The sequence below is a fragment of the Cervus canadensis genome, chromosome 29, assembly GCF_019320065.1.
Source record: "Cervus canadensis isolate Bull #8, Minnesota chromosome 29, ASM1932006v1, whole genome shotgun sequence".
In the NCBI taxonomy this organism is placed as follows: Eukaryota; Metazoa; Chordata; class Mammalia; order Artiodactyla; family Cervidae; genus Cervus; species Cervus canadensis.
The window spans coordinates 37,183,938-37,200,912 of record NC_057414.1 but is presented as its reverse complement, the minus strand read 5'-3'; the positions used below and the strand labels follow the sequence as shown (position 1 = coordinate 37,200,912).

Genomic DNA, 16,975 nt, shown 5'->3' with positions numbered 1-16,975 from the left:
ACAGGAGGTTGATTATAAATGCCTTAACTGGATCCCACCTATCTCTTGTCTCAGAAAATGCTAAGTAGCTAGGCTGAAGCCCACTTCTTCGGGCCCCATGAAATGCAAACAGGAGGCCAGGTGTAAATGTCTAGCCTGGAGCCCATCTATCTCCTACAGTTTTTGATGATGAATTACAGGGCTCATGATAGCCTGCTTTTTATTTTTGTTATGTTTGAAATCTTTTTTCTTGGTAATAAGTTTACAAAATATCCATTTTGAAGTGTCTGTCTTTAGTGATACCCTGCTGGGCCCAGAAAAGCAGACTCCACCACGCCCCCACTGGCTAACTGGTTGGAGACCCATCTGCTCATAATTCTAGCTCTTCTCCTGTCATCTGATCACCTGACCACACTCTTGACAACCCCCCATCCCCACAGTCAATTTAAAAATAAACCATGTCCAACTTAAAAATAAGAAACTGGGACTTTCCTAGCCATATAATATTTAAGACTCTGCACTTTCATTGCTGGGGACACGGGTTTAATCCCTGGATGGGGAACCAAGATACTCTATGCCACATGGTAGCCCCAAAACAGAAATCCCTCTGTCCATTACAAGATGTCTGGGGCTCTGACTGCAGACTTCTGGGGATGCAGACTGAAGATGGAGGCTTCACCATCTGCAGAGTCACTGGTTGCCTTGGAGGTGGGAGGGCGTGTGATAATTCATGTACTGACTATTGTGAGGGCTTCTCTGATAGCTCAGCTGGTAAAGAATCAGCCTGCAATGCAGGGGAACCTGGTTTGATTCCTGGATCAGGAAGATCCACTGGAGAAAGGATAGGCCGCCCACTCCAGTATTCTTGGGCTTCCCTGATAGCTCAGCTGGTAAAGAATCCACCTGTAATGTGGGAGACCTGGGTTCAATCCCTGGGTTGGGAAGATCCCCTGGAGAAGGGAAAGGCTACCCACTCCAGTATTCTGGCCTGGAGAATTCTGTGGACTGTATAGTCCATGGGGTCACAAAGAGTCTGACTATTGTGAAAGAAAATTGTTGCCCACCGTATCAGTAAACAAATGATGTTATAGCCATCCAGTCATCACATTGCAACCTCCCCCAGTGGTCAGCCTGGAAGGAATTTAGGATGGCAAAAGGATGCCCTCAATCAAGCCTTTAGCTACTGAAGCCATCTCCCACACCAGCTGTGTATTTAGAGGGGACTCAGGATGAGAAGAATGTGGATAATTGCCCTATATAGCAAAGGAAAGATTACAATGAGCCCAGGATCATACATTTTTCCACATATTGAAAAAATGGTTTAATTCCTTAACTTGAGATAATTGACATCCTTTGAAGAACAGTAATCTTTTGGTGTTCTAACTACCTGATTTTTGTTAAAAACTCCTGTATATCCTGGCTCCTTCCTCTTTCTTTTCAGAGTAGTCCCTTTGGGCTACCTGAGAGGCTGCCCCAGGACTTGAAGTCCTCAGAAAGTTTGCCCAATCAAAGAGAAGCATCAGTTTTTAGATTGTGCATTTTTTTTCAGTTGACACTATCAAAGCATTTGCCAGGAATGAGCTGTGTCACTCATTATGTTGGTATAAATAAGTCGTAGGACTACAGGAATTTTGAGGGAGTATGGAAGTATAAGCTAGCATGAGTTTAGGATGAAGACTTGAAAACTTGGACAACAGCACCAATGATACATAGGACAGTGTTGAAAAGGGGAAGCAAGACCAGGTCCCAGGGTGGAGTGGAGGGGCTTGTAGTTCAAGCTCATGTTCAAGAGTGTTGGGTGTATCCTGTGGGTAGTGGGTATCTTGAGTAGGTGAACGTGAGAAGCGGGGAGAACAAAGGAATGTGACCCTAAAGCAGAAGGATACAAGAGATTAAAGATGTAAAGAGGTGGGAAGTACATTAAAAGAACCCAGAAGCTGTAGAGCGGGGCCAGAGAAGATCCTCTGGACAGTGAATGAAGGTCATGGGCCTTAGCTCCTGATCCTTATTTCAGAAGTGGGAGAGTGGGCTGAAGTGTTGGAGGGTTGTTTGCACTGGAAAATCAAGACGTTGGTAAGTTCATAAGAACCAACCTCAAACCTCTAAAGGTTTTCCACAATAAAAGGACTGCATTTACTCTATGGTGAATTTTCAGAGTAGAATGAGGACAACAGTTAAATGAGAAGAAGGCAAATTTCACTTTAATTTGATAACAGCTTCTATCATTAAATTACCATTGTTTTTCGAACCATTTTCAAGCACCTTGCACAGACTGGGCTATGTGTGTGATATTCAAAAATGTCCATTTCTTTCCTGTTCTCAAAGCCTAGGGAAGAAGGAATGAAAAGTAAATATCTGGGTTAGAAGGGGGTGGGAGACAGAGCTTTGTGATGTTCTACAGCTACACTGAAGAAGTCTTCCGGCATCCAATTCTTGCTTGGGTTTCAAAGGCAAACTTAAATGAATTTGGAAGGGGAGAAATGCAAAGAGATGGTTGCTGGGATGGAAACTAGGAGGATGTTCTTTCTAAGGGAAGAGGGGTGGTCCATGCTGAGGCAAGTTCTTCTCCTGTCATGTCTGCAGGGGTGGGCAGAACTTCTGACAGGAAGTTGGTGGGTATGATAGTCTGATTGCTGAGCACATGGCCTTCTGAGGAGCTGGTGGCGTGATCCCCTTGCCCTATCCGGGCCTTGGGAGTGGTACCTCCATGACCCGCCCAAAGACAGAGGGCACTGGTATGTCACCATATGGCTGGGGGAGCTGGGATATGATGGGGACCCACAGTGTCTGCACAAATACTACCTCCTTCATTCTCTCTTTGGCACCACAAGAAATCTCCAAGGATTCTATGGAGGAGGGAGAAGAGTGGGGTGTATTCTGGCCTGAAGAGTGAGAAGATGGAACTTGAGTTACAGATAAAGGTATATGACATCCTTAAAAAGCAAGGGGATTCCAAAAAAATCTGCTTCTGCATCATTGACTATGCTAAAGCCTTTGACTATGTGGATCAGAACAAATTGTGGAATATTCCTAAACAGATGGGGATACCAGACCACCTGACCTGCCTCCTGATAAATCTGTATGCAGATCAATAGGCAATATTTAGAACTGACTGGTTCAAAATTGGGAAAGGAGTATGACAAGGCTGTATATTGTCACTCTGCTTATTTAACTTATATACAAAGTGTACATCATGTGAAATGCTGGGTTGGATGACACTCAAGCTAGAATCGAGATTGCTGGGAGAAATATCAACTACCTCAGATATGGAGATGATACGACACTAATGGCAGAAAGTAAAGAGGAACTGGAGAACCTCTTGGGTGAAAGAGAAGAGTGAAAAAGCTGGCTTAAAACTCAACATTCAAAAAACTAAGAACATGGCATCTGGTCCCATCACTTTATGGCAAATAGATGGGAGAAAAGTGGAAACAGTGACAGATTTCATTTTCTTGTGCTCCGAAATCACCACAGACGTTGACTGCAGCCACAGAATTAAAAGATGCTTGCCCCTTGGAAGAATAACTATGATAAACCTAGATATGATATGATAAACCTATTAAAAAGCAGAGACATCACTTTACTGACAAAGATCCATATAGTCAGAGTTATTTTTCCAGTAGTCATGTAAGGATGTGAGAGTTGGACCATAAGAAGGCTGAGTGCTGAAGAACTGATGCTTTCAAACAGTGGTGCTGGAAAAAACTCTTGAGAGTCCCTTGGACAGCAAGGCAATCAAACCAAAAAATCCTAAAGGAAATCATCCCTGAATATTCATTGAAAGGACTGATGCTGAAGCTGAAGCTCCAATACTTTGGCCACCTGATGGGAAGAATTGACTTAATAGAAAAGATCCTGATGCTGGGAAAGACTGAAGGCAGGAGGAGAAGGGGATGACAGAGAATGAGATGGTTGGATGGCATCATCGACTCGATGGACATGAGTTTGAGCAAACTCCAGGAGATAGTGAAGGACGGGGGAGCCTGGCATGCTGCAGTTCATAGGATTACAAAGAGTGGGACATGACTTCATGACTGAACAACAACAACAGTAGTCACTGAGATCTTGGGATCTGCTCTGGTTCCTGCATCCTGAATCCCCAGTGTCCTTCCAATAAGTCTCTCCTTTTCCAGAAGGCAGTTGGAGTTGGGATCCTCTCACTTGTGGTTCAGATTTGATTTTCCATCCTCCCCAATTATGATGTACCTCCTCTACCCAAAGAGAGGCAGCCATTCATATTAGCAATATTGAGATGGAAATCCTTTATTATTTACTGAAACTAGGGCATGCAGAGCTTCAAACACAGTTCCTCAGCATCCTTGGGTGGGAGTGCCCTACGTGTGAGTGAGTGTGTGTTTGGAGTGGGCCTGATTGATTACTGTAGCAGCCCAGCATTTACACTGCAGGGACCAAGCCAATTCTGTAGTTTCCCAGATCGTATGCAGAAAAATACAGGCTCAGGAAGACATCACCCAAGATCCAGGTCCCCGACGGTCTCAAGCCCTCTGTGCTCCTTTGAAACCTGTTAATGCAGAGGTTCTCAGAAACCTGGGGGAGACAGAAATACACACTGAGCCCTTACCTGTCACCTCCCTCAATATCCAGACCCAGAAGTTTCTTGCTTTCATTTCCCTTCTTTGTTGAGAATCAAGTGGGTCACTCTGCAGCTCTCAACAGGTGTGGAGATGGGGGTCCATCCAAGAAGAGAGGGGCCAAGCAGCATGGTTTTCATGAGGAAGGGAACAGGACCAGGGGAGGATTGGGAGTTTGGATTATCAGATACAAACTGAGGATGGATAAACAACTAAGTATTACTGTGTAGCACAGGGAACTACATCGAACATCCCACAATAAATGATAATAGAAAAGAATATAAAAAAGAATTATATATTTTGTAACTGAGTGGATTTTCTCTACAGCAGAAATCAATATAACTTTGCAAATCAACTATACTTCCATAAAAACTTGTTAAAAAAAAGACAAAAAAGTCTGGTACTTCCACTCACAATCTGCTGCCAGCTTCCTTCCTGCCTCTGCTCCTTATCTTCTCTGAAGAGAATGCCTTTGCTTTTCCCTCTTCTACCACTCATTCTTTTTTATTTTTTATTGCAGTATAGCCAATTAACAATGTTGCGATAGTTTCAGGTGGACCGCAAAGGGAATCAGCCATACACATACAGATATCCATTCTCCTCCAAACTCCCCTCCCATCCAGGCTGCCACATAACACGGAGCAGAGTTCCCTGTGCTACACAGTAAGTCATTGTTGGTTATCCATTTTAAATAGCAGTGCACACAGCTCATTCTTTATACCATGCTCAGGCCCTCTAGGAAGCCTTTCGGGACCCACACCCACACTCTCTGGCTACTCCAGGCTGGGCTGGCTACTTACTGTCCCACTCCCTGGGTCCAGCCCTCATCAACCCTAATCTGACCCTGGCACCTCTTTGCACAGCCCCTGGGAGGGTCATTTGCATGGAATCCAGTGCAAATTTCCCGCACACCTCCATGAAACTGCGAGTTTAGATTTCCTGAAATGCCTTCTCATCCTCAAAGCCTTCTCTGAGCCCATCAGCCTGCTCTGAACTCCCGCAGGGAGCTGACATGAAGCCTCCGCCCTGTGCCGGGTCTGAGCAGCCACTGTGCGCCCTTTATTCACCTTAGCATCCAGCCTCCCCACAGAGGGGTCGGATACCCCAGCTCACAGAGGGGGCCACTGGGGCTTATTAGCAAGGGGAATTTGCAGTGGAGGTCTGGGGGTAACCATGTGATTTATCATTCCAACCCGGACGCTTTCTAGATGGGAAGGGAGACTGTTAATTATTATAGGTGGGACAGTACAGAGGGACTGTCCCCATCCACCCCCGCCCCCCGCCGTCACATGGTCTATTTCAGGGCTTGCTAGAGCTAACTTTCCATGTTCCCTCATCTGAAGGTTCTGGTTAAACTGAAGGTCTCTGAGGGCAGAGGCCTTTAGCGTTCCCCTCTCCCTGTGCCCCGCGCCAGGCAGGGACGGGGTGGGGTCTCCACATACATTTCGGGAGGAGGGATGTCCCAGAGTCTTCTTTACTCTCACGTGGTTGGTTTCCTGGGAGGCGCTGGCCCGGCCACAGGCGCTCAGCAGCGTCTGCAATGGTGGGACTTGGCCTGCAGAGGGCGCCCTCTTCTCAGCAGCAGCCCAAGGGTTTCCGCAAGTTCCTATTTGAGAACCAGCCTCCAGGATCGGCCCCTCGCCTTCTGGATGTAAGCTTGAGCGGGCACAGGGTAGTCTTTGCCATTGATCGTGAAGATGAGAGGAGGTAAGGTACTGATTTTGTTACATGGAACCGAGAACTGTTACAGAAAGCGGAGAGAGGTTGGCCTCAGCTGATCCCTGGGGTGTGGGGAGCCCGGGAGGGACCCTGTGGCATGACTCTTCACCTGGCCATCCTGGATGATCCTGGGGTTGATGAACCTCTGGATGCCAGCGACCAGGCTAATCGGGCCAATCAGCAACGATGTTCCAGTGTCCAGAATGGCCTGACATCCTCCAGAACAACCCATAATCGTCCCGTTCATGGAGATGCTGGGAGACAGTGGGACAAAGTGGTCAATGTGATCATCTGAAATCTCTCCCTTGGCTGTCCTCTCCCTGTCTCCTGAACAGTTCTTCAGCTCCTTCCCTGACAGTTTTCCTTTGCTCTGGTCATGATACTTTCTTTGACTTCCTTGCAATTCTTGATGCGCTGGGCTCTTTCATACCTCAGGGCCTTGCCACCTGCTGTTGACCTTCCTATAAGAACCCTATCCCCTTGGTCGAGCTAATTTGTCCTCATCTTCCAGGTTCTAGCTTGTCACTTTGTCAGGGAGGTCTTCCCACCAGACTAGATCAGGCTGTTGTCTTGGTCAGTCTCTGTAGATTCTTCCCCATGTCTAGCATGTACCAAAGTGGTAATTCTCTATGTGTGTGATTTGTTTCATGCATGACTGCCTTACTGGATGAGAGGGCAAGTTTCACCTGCGCACAGTAGATTCATGATGTATTTTTTTTTGAGTGAATTATGAAATGAATGAGGAACACCCAGAAACCTGTATCTGGGGTCTGACCATAATAGGTCCACCCACACAGTGAAGATGGAGGTTCCCTGGGGCAGCAGATGCTCAGAGTGGCGGTGGGGGAGACCAGGCTGTCCTGAGAGAGGGTATCTCCCAGCACCGGCCCCTCACCCGGCTCAGACACTGAGGCCCCCAGCCACAGGATGCCCATGCTAGCTCACGGGGCTCCGAAGGAGACATAAGCTTTGTCTTAGGATATCACACAGAATCCCATCAATTATTTCCTCTAGTTCTCATGCCAAGCCTGGATCCCAGCTTCCTGATTCTCTCTGTCACAGTCTCTGCCCCACTGTCTAAGTGGTTTAGGGGGTGCCTATTTATGGCTAGGTGGGGTATCTTTTTTTATGAGTTGCTTTCAGCTCTCAAGACTGCAGTCAACCTCTCTCCACTGCTGTGTAGCTTCTCCCTGAGGAGACCAGTTTTCTTGGTTTATCCCAGACTTGCTCTCTTTTTTAAAGTGACAGTTCTGTGTACAGAGAAGCCCCTAGGTCTTTGGAAGCCCTGATCATTTGGATAGCTTACTTAACACAACCCTGTTCAGGCTGGATGAAACTCTCTCTGATCCTCTTCTCATCAGTGTTGGGTTCCTCAAGCCATGCTCCTGCCCCCATGCCCCAGCACAGCAGGTGCCACCCTCCCCAGCCTTCACAAGCCACTCTGGGCCCTTCCTGACCCTGGTCGGTCTGGACCTGGTCAGAAGGCCTGACATGATCTTAAACCCATGGGTGGGCTCTGTGCCTGTTTGTGTTTGTTTGTGTGTGTGTCTCTGCATGTCTGTGGGCATGTGTGTGTCTGTGTATATCTGTGTGCCTCTGTGTGTTTATATGTGTGCCTATGTGTGTATTCATATGTGTTCTTGTGTGTTTTGGGGTGCATCACATGTCTGTGTGTGACTGTGTGTCTGTGAGTGCACTTGTGTGTGTCTGCATGTGTCCGTGTGCACAGGTGGGAGCATCACGTGGGGTGGTCCTCAGAGGGAGAGGCTTACCGCTCCAGGGCGATCTGCCAGAAGCCAGCTTGGGACACCGGTACCCAGCTGAGCTCTCCTTTGTAGTAGGTGTGGTCCACCCCGCCAAACATCACTGCGCTGCCATCCTCCTTCTCCCTGATGAGGGAAGGAAAGAGGGGTCCCATTGGAGGACAGTGACACCAGGTTCTGTCTGGTAGTAGCGCCCGTCAGAGGCACTACTACGGTCCCCATTTTACAGATGTGGAGACTGAGGCTCAGAGGGCTTGAGTGCCTGATTCAGGTCAGTCACCATCTGACGAGTGCCACAGAAGAGGTTGGAAGCTGGGCAGCCAGGCTGGGCTTTAACCACCCAGCCTTCTGAGGAGGGTCTGGTCCCTGCCAGTGACCTGTGTTCTTAGAAATATCCTCAGGGAAACCATGCTGGAGGGGTCTAGCATCCTCCCTTGTCTAGCTTGTTTTTTTGTTTTTTGTTTTTTTAGAAAACCCAAGGCTCCAGGGCAGTAAGGGCATGGGTTCAGACTCACCCAGGTTTGGCTTCACCTGCTTGTGACCAGCGCTTTCCATGGGGTCCCACACTCAGCAGGGCCCACACCTCTGCTCTCCCTGTCTGGAAATTCCTAGTACATTTTGAACAAGGGGGTCCCATGGTTTTATTTTGCACTGGCTCCAGCATATTGTGTAGCCGGTCATGGGCTCCCAGTGAAATGTTAATGAGGAAGGAAATATTCCCGCCATCCCCCTCCTTCCTTCCATATCAAATCCATCAGCAAATACTGTTGCCTTCTCCTTCAGTCTGTTTGCTAACATCTTCCATTGCGCTCCCTATTTCCTCCGCTAGACCTAACTGCTCCCCTTGAGTCCATGAGCATAGTTGTGTTCCCCCCAAAATTTATTGGCAAAAGCAGTAATGGGGCCAGGTGGGTCCCTGGGTTAGCAGTTCTCCTAGGCTAGATTGGGCTTTAACCACCCAGCCTTCTGAGGAGGCTTCAAGAAACTTCTGGATGGGGTGGTCTATAATTTTTCATGCAGCTGCAAGCCAATAATCTTACAGCTAATTTGGAGAGAGGCCTTGTCCAGCTCAGACTTACCTGCTGAAGTAGAAGGCCAAGACTGGTTGGTAAGTGACTCCTCGTTTCTTCAGGTTGTCAAAGACAGCAATGACCCCTCTGATGGTAAAGTTAGAGTAGCCCAAGCCCAGGATGCCATCTATGGTGTATGTTCCATGAGTGCGTTGTACTGCTTCCGGCTCAGACCAAAGCTCTGGTTTACCGCTACAAAGACTCCGATCTGCGGGAGAGGACATGGTACCCACGGAAAGGTTTGGGAACTGGGTCTGGGTCTGGGTCTGGGGCACAGATGCCATTAGCACTGCAGAGAAGAACTGCCATGTATGGACCTCAGACGGTTGGACCAAGCTGGGACAGGAATTTGGGTTCCATTTGTGTGGGGCTGTGGATTTTAAAACATCTGCTCCTCTGAAAAACACCATCTGAGTCAGTCAAATTGGCCTCCTGCCTTCTGTCCAGGTGGGGCAAGCAAGACTCAGGACAGGACCCAGTGGTGCCCCCTTGTGGACAAAATGAGTAGACAGCAGGGTGTCCTTGGTCGTGTCCCATGAACTGTAGCCCACCAGGCTCCTCTGTCCATGGGATTTTCTAGGCAAGATACTGGAACGGTTTGCCATTTCCTTCTCCAAGAGAGCAGGGTAGTCTCATCTTTGGCGTCACTATGATCTGGTGACAGAAATGGACTGAATCCATTGTAATGTATTGTGGATTCAGCGTCTGCCCAGAAAGACAGAAGCCCATTATACAAGGTCGCTGGCAGGGTTCTGATGAAAACTGTTTCAGAGATGGCCTTTTGGAGGTGTGTGTGCCTGTGAGAGAGAAAGAGTGAGAGAGGAGGGAGGGAGAGATAGACAAAACATCAGGCACTTTGGGGGAGGCAGGCCATAGTTTTGATTAGACTCTCAGTGGCCCCCTAGAGTGAACATTCACTTATCAGGCCCCTCCCACATGTGTGGCCCCCTGCTTTCCCTGCCTGGATGCCCCTAAGGGCCCCAGATCAGTTTTATCCTCTTCCCCCCTACACACACCTGCCTGAGTCCTGACGGGCCAGTCCAGCTCCACTGCTTACCAGATGTGTGACCTTGGCAAGGCCCTCGCTCTGTGCCTCAGTTCCCTTACCTGTATCATGGAGCTAATCACAGTACCTGCTGTGTGGGAATGTTGCCGGATTAAACAAGTTATTACCATGAAGTGCCCAGTAGCGTCTGAGAATAAAAGTGGCTGCTTTTATCTCTCTTCTCTCTGCTCTCAGCAAAATGAAACTTGAATGCTCACAGGCAAGTCCACACCCCCAGGCCACTCTCTGGGTTGGCCATTCTGGGAGTTTGTGTTCCGCAGGGGCTCTGTTTCCCCAGGGACAGTGTCCTGAGGGGCAGATGGCCAGACTCTAGGGGCCTTTTGGGAGGAAGGGCCCTGCCAACTGGTCCGGCATCTGCTTTGTAAGCAGTGGTCACTCTGAAGGGCAGTCCTGACTCAACTCCTTGTTTTCCACATTACCTGGATGGTGCCAAAGCCAAGAACTCCCTCCATCCACCAAGATCTGTGGATGAATTTGAATTGCTGGTTTGAGGGGCGGAAAGTGGTAGATACTTTAGGGTTGAAGCGAGTTTGTCTAGCTGGAGACAAAAGAGATGAGTGAGCTTCAGGTGCCAAGGATGGAGAAGAAGGGGAAGGGGAGGACAAAATGGGTGGGAGGGCAGATATACTCACAGCAGGAGGGACTTTGACAATAAACGGAGGACACCCAGAAGGCCGATGAGCCGGTGTCAAACATGAACCGGAACTCTTGACTGGGCATTCCAATGGGGATGTTGCTGACATAGGTGAACTACCAGGGTCAGGGGCTTGTGGTTAGGGCAGAACTGGCTGGCTGGCCACCCTGATTTCTGGAGTACTGCCTCCTGCTGGGTTTCCCATAGCTACTAAAATCAGTTTTCAACCCCTCATCTCACAGCCTCTGCCCAGATTAGAGCCTTCATTTGAGAAGCTCTCCAGTCTCCTCTTCATACCCAGCATAAACACCGCCTTGCTCAGGAGGCCCTTTGTCCAGGTCACTCTGGGCCAGTTTCTCTAAACCAAGACCATATCCTATTAACACCATGCAGGTGGCCCTTTCATTTGACATCTGTTTACTCTTTGCCTATCTCTCAGGGTGGCCTGTGCATTCTGGAAGAAGATAGGAGACATTTTTCTAATCAAGAACAATAACTATATTGCTAGACTTCTATGGTGTCATATGCCATGTGTGTACAAAGGTGCTCCAGTTGTGTCTGACTCTTTGCAACCCCATGGACTGTAGCCTGCCAGGCTCCTCTGTCCATGGATTCTCCAGGCAAGAATACTGGAGTGGGTTGCCATACCTTCTTCCACGGGATCTTCCCGACCCAGAGATGGAACCTGCATCTCTTTTCTCTCTTGCACTGGCAGGCGGGTTCTTTACTACTAGCGCCGGGGCTCAGTATCATTTTACTGTTGTCATTCTTGGATCTGGAGGCCGAATTTCCCCTGCCTACACTTTCACACTTGATTTACAGTTGAATTTACGTTTTGATCATGCATGGTTCACCCTTCACATGAAACTCAATGACACAGTGGGTTCAGAAAGAACAATCTCCCTCAAACTAATGGCCCAACTTTGGCACAGAAATGGATGTTAACCCCCACCTGGTCATTGTTGGGCCCAGTGACCACAGACCAAGAGTTGAGGATGGGAATGGCTTCTCCTCTGGGAATGGGGCCCCTGTTCCCACAGTGTTTCTGCCTCCTGCAGGAGCCCCAGCCCCAACATCCCACCTGGCACCTCCAGATGAGCCCCAGTGCTAGGCCAGAGCACCAGGGGGTGCTGTGGAGTGCCATTCTCAGAACACACTCACATGCAGGGGATTCCTCTGTAGATAAGAGAAATCTGGATCAAGACTAGACTTCTGGGACAGTCTCCTGTAAGCGTGTTCCCTCTGGAAATTTTTCAATAAGTATTTTTTCTGGAAGTTTCTTTGCATGGTCTTCATCTTTGTTAGAGGGATTCTTTCACTGAACATGGCAAAAAGGGAACAAAGAAGGGGCAGCAGTCAGCTGTCCGTGTGAGTGTGACTGTCATACTTGGCTTTGTGACGGCACTGTGTGCTTTCCAGGCATTTTAATGACCATTTGGAGCCTCAGTTTCCCCAACAGTTAAAAAGGTGCAATATAATAATCCCCACACTCCCACATAGAATGTTTGGTTCTTAAGTGAAATGATGGATATAATGTACCTGATATAAAAACACAGGAAGTCTCCACAATGCCAGCCATTACCATTGCTGTTACCATCTCACTGTATTTTTCTCAAAGAAGCTCAGGGAGGGAGGTAGAAGAAGGATTTTCATCCTCTTTTTACAAGGGAGCAATTTGAAATGCGAGGAGTTTGTGTCTTGGCTGTGGTCACGCTGCTTGTTAGAGGTAAAACAGCCTAAAGGTAGCTCTCCTGATCTTCCTCTGGGGCTCAAGCAGAAGAGAGGAGTGAGAGAGGAAGCCAGGAGATGGGGAATAAATTAGGGAAATTATGGTGCTAGAGAAGCAAGGAGGAATCAGAATAGGGGAAAAAAAAAATCAGAGTTCTCCACACACAGAGACATCCAAAGAATTGGAGAGATAGAAGATCAGACACACAGATAAGACATGTACACACAGAACTGGAGAGACAGAGGAGAAAAGACTTAGAAGCAAATGCAAGAGAAATGCTATTCCACAGGGCCACACCTACAGTTGCACAGGTTGTGCACTGAACAATTCCAAGGAGTGCCATTTTCACATAGGTCACCATGTGACTGCACTTCCTGAGTTGTGCAATCCTGCAGGCCAACCCCAAGACCCTTGGGCCCCTGGTGCCAATGGCAAGGTCCTCATCAATAAGTGAGAGTAGAACTTTTAGGACTTTCAGGGAATGATTATATTCCCTTCTCACTCTAACTGGATGGAAGAATAAAAGGACAAGAAGAAAAACATCCCAGAAAGAGAGATGATGCCACTTATGGTCCACATACTTATATCATTACGCACTCTGAGAGGGCTACCAGCCTGAGGAACCCAAGCCACCTCATGCTTCTTTCCTGGCTCCAAGTACTCAGGGAAGATCAAGTTCTGAGCATGTAGAAGTGACCAGGAACTTGTTATATATGCTCTGACATGCCCTAATTTTCCCCTTCAGGCCACTAATGGATCTGATAAGAAATACCTAACTCTCGATAAAACTTTTTCTTCCATCAGTGTCCATGTGATATGGACTTGGAAAGTTCTCAGAATACAGTGTTTCTACTGTAATCTCTTCCTTGTGGCTTGGCTGAAAAACCAAACAGAACTAAGTAGGGAGACTCTTGCCAACTTGGAGAAAAAACACTGCTGCGGAATGCTGTGCATTCTCAGTCAGAAGTCCTGATATTTACATAAAATCTCCTGGTTTTAAATCTTATCAACTAACGTTTTCTTTTGTCTTTTTTTAAAAAAACACAGTGTGAGCCAAATCTCCAACAATTGTGTGCTGAATTCAGCCTTCAGTCTCTGCAGGTTTTTATTTCTGGCTTAGAGTTGGGAGAACAGTGGGCACAGAGAGGAGATTCAACTCAAGTTGGCTGATTGAATAAGAGACTGAACACATATTACCCGTGCTAGTTTTCCTTCCATTTGTAAAGAACGTTGTTGCTGGTGTTGTTCAGTTGCTAAGTTGTGTCTGACTCCTTGTGACCCATGAATGCCAGGCTTCCCTGTCCTTCATCACCTGCCTGATTTTGCACAAACTCATGTCCATTGAGTCAATGGTACCATCCAACCATCTCATACTCTGTCTCCCACTTCTCCTCTTGCCCTCAATATGATCAAGCATCAGGGTCTTTTCCAGTGAGTCAGCTCTTCGTATCAGGTGGACAAAGTATTGGATCTTCAGCTTCAGCATCAGTCTTTCCAAAGAATATTCAGGGTTGGTTTCCTTTAGGATTCACTTGTATGATCTCCTTGCTGTCCAAATGACTCTCAAGACTCTTCTCCAGCACCACTGTTTGAAAGCATCAATTCTTCAGTGATCAGGCTTCTTTATGGTCAAACTCTCATATCTGTACATGACTGCTGGAAAAACCATAGCTTTGACTAGATAGACCTTTGCAGGCAAAGTGATGTCTCTGCTTTTTAATATGCTGTCTAGCTTGGTCATAGCTTTTCTTCCAAGGAGCAAGCTTCTTTTAATTTCATGGCTGCAGTAATCATCCACAATGATTTTGGAGCCCAAGAAAATAAAATCTGTCACTGTTTCCACTTTCCTACCATCTATTTGCCATGAAATATGGGACTGGATGCCATGATCTTAGTTCTTTGAATGTTGAGTTTTAAGCCAGCCTTTTCACTCTCCTTTTTCATTTTCATCAAGAGGCTCTTTAGCTCTTCTTTGCATTCTGCCATTAGTGTGGTATCATCTGTATATCTGAGGTTGTTGATATTTTCTCCCAGAAATCTTGATTCCAGCTTGTGAGTCATCCAGCCCAGCATTTTGCATGATGTTCTCTGCATAGAAGCTAAATAAACAGAGTGGTAATATACAGCCTTGACATATTCCTTTCTCAACTTTGAACCAGTTGGTTGTTCCATGTCTGGTTCTAACTGTTGCTTCTTGACCTGCATACAAGTTTTTCAGGAGGTGTGTAAAGTGGTTTAGTATTCCCATCTCTTTAAGAATTTTCCACAATTTGTTCTGATCCACATAGTCAAAGGCTTTAGCATAGTCAATGATGCAGAAGCAGATTAAAAAAAAATCCCTTGTTTTTTCTATGATCCAGTGGATGTTTGCAATTTGATCTCTGATTCAAAATCAATTTCTAAATCCAGCTTGTATATCTAGAATTTTTTGCTCACATATTGTTGAAGCCTATCTTGAAAGATTTTGAGCATTACCTTGCTAGCAGTTGAAATGAATGCAATTGTGTAGTAGTTTGAACATTCTTTGGCATTGCCCTTCTTTGGGATTGAAATGAAAACTGATGTTTTCCAGTCCTGTGGTCACTGCTGAGTTTCCCAAATTTGCTGGCATATTGAGTGAAGCACTTTAACAGTATCATCTTTTAGGATTTGAAATAGCTTAACTGGAATTGCATCACCTCCCCTAGCTTTGTTCAGGGTCAAATAAACCAAGGAATTTAATAATGTCCATTTACTGGTGACAAATAGATAGAATTCTGATATAATTCCCCAATAGGGTCCACACCACGAAACATTTTGTCCCCCCAACCAAACACAGAAAGAAATAATTTTGAAGTGTTTTATCAATCAAAGAGGGGAAAGAAAACCACTGAGAGCTCCTCATTTGCCTGAGAGAACCAGGGCTACCTGTTAAACTTTTTCTAGCCCAAGTAAAGACACTGGAGTTTTATGGCTCCTCCCAGGATTCCCAGGGCCTGAATTTTCCTGCATGAGATCTATCCAGGCCTGTCCCCTGGTTAGGACAAACGGAAGCCTGGCCTGGTCACCGGGTGGATATAGTTTTGGGGCACTGGGTCTTATCCCTCACTTTTGCACATTGTTTAAATTCAGTTTTTGTGGTTCAGTCTTAACAGAGGGTATTTGAAAGCATCAAACAAATGACATACATGTATGACCTTTTATTCAACAATTCTACTTCTAGGGAATCTATCTGTAAGATACCTTGGGAAAAATACAGCAAACCATTTGCTGTTGTTTTAGTTGCTGACTCATGTCCAATTCTTTACTGACCCCATGGACTTTGGTGCGCCAGGCTCCTCTGTCCTTGGGATTTCCCAGGGAAGAATACTGGAGTGGGTTGCCATTTCTTCCTCTAGGGGATCATCCTGACCCAGAGATTGAAACCGTGTCTTGGGCATTGGCAGGCGGCTTCTTAACTGCTGAGCCATCAGGGAAGCCCAAAGAAGCCATATGCACTTATAATAAATACTTATTTACTGCCACATTGCTTGTAAAAGCAAAAGATTAGAAACACACTGGAAGAGATCTGCTGGGGCAATGGTGAGTAAGGTACAGGGCATGCCAACAAGTGGGTTTAATGTGAATGGAGGAGTGGGATGGGTGAGATATTTAGGGTGCACTGTTTAGTTTTTAAAAAATGAAGAACTGGAAAAGTGCTTATAGTTTGTTCCTTTTATAACACGTATATGTGTATTTTCAATAAGAAAGAGTTGAATAAAAAGCCAAAAGCTACTAAAAGATGTGATTTATGGGTGTGGGGCAGGGACAGAAGTGTGATTTTTTGTTTGTTTGTTTTATAGTTTGACTTTGCAACCATGAAAACACATTACAGAATAAAAAATAGATAAATAAGCACACCTGTGGAAACTGAGAACACACTAAAATAAATGAGCCTAATTGTATCAAGCTGATGACATTGCTGCACAGAAAAAAAACATTACTTAAATGGCTTTAAAATGCAGCATTTTGAGTCTGTGTTAAGATTGGGATATTTTCTAAGGACAATGATAAAAAACCAAAAATTGCCCCCATCCAAAACAAAACCAAAGAAAACCAAAAACTAAAAAGCAAAGAAATCTGAGACTATATCCAACACCTTATTGTTGGGGATATTGCGACTGTTAAAGTATTGTTTTTATGTTTATGTTTTTTATTTTATTTTATTTATTATCATTTATTTATTTAATTTATATATTTATTTTATGCTTTTATTGTTTTACTTATAGATAAGCAAGCAATTAATGCTAATTTTGTCTGAAGCAAGTCTTTCAGTGAATAGAGAAAAGAGGTTTAGGTATAAAACATAAAACCTTAGATAAAACCCAGCAGCCTTATTTTTAATGTTTAATTTTTTAAAATTAATTATTTTGAGGAGGATAATTACAATATTGTCTTTTTTTTT

General features: G+C 45.9%; 1 protein-coding gene across 1 annotated transcript; it reads right to left on the bottom strand.

Annotated features, from left to right (window-relative positions):
• Nucleotides 1-4,374: 4,374 nt before the first annotated feature.
• LOC122430734 (pregnancy-associated glycoprotein 2-like) lies at nt 4,375-13,190 on the bottom strand. The gene is given in 10 exon segments (XM_043451555.1): nt 4,375-4,527; nt 6,214-6,312; nt 6,400-6,544; nt 8,063-8,179; nt 9,133-9,253; nt 9,256-9,331; nt 10,609-10,727; nt 10,822-10,939; nt 11,985-12,135; nt 13,138-13,190. Coding segments are annotated over 10 exon segments (1,152 nt in total).
• Between the last annotated feature and the right edge of the window lie 3,785 nt (nt 13,191-16,975).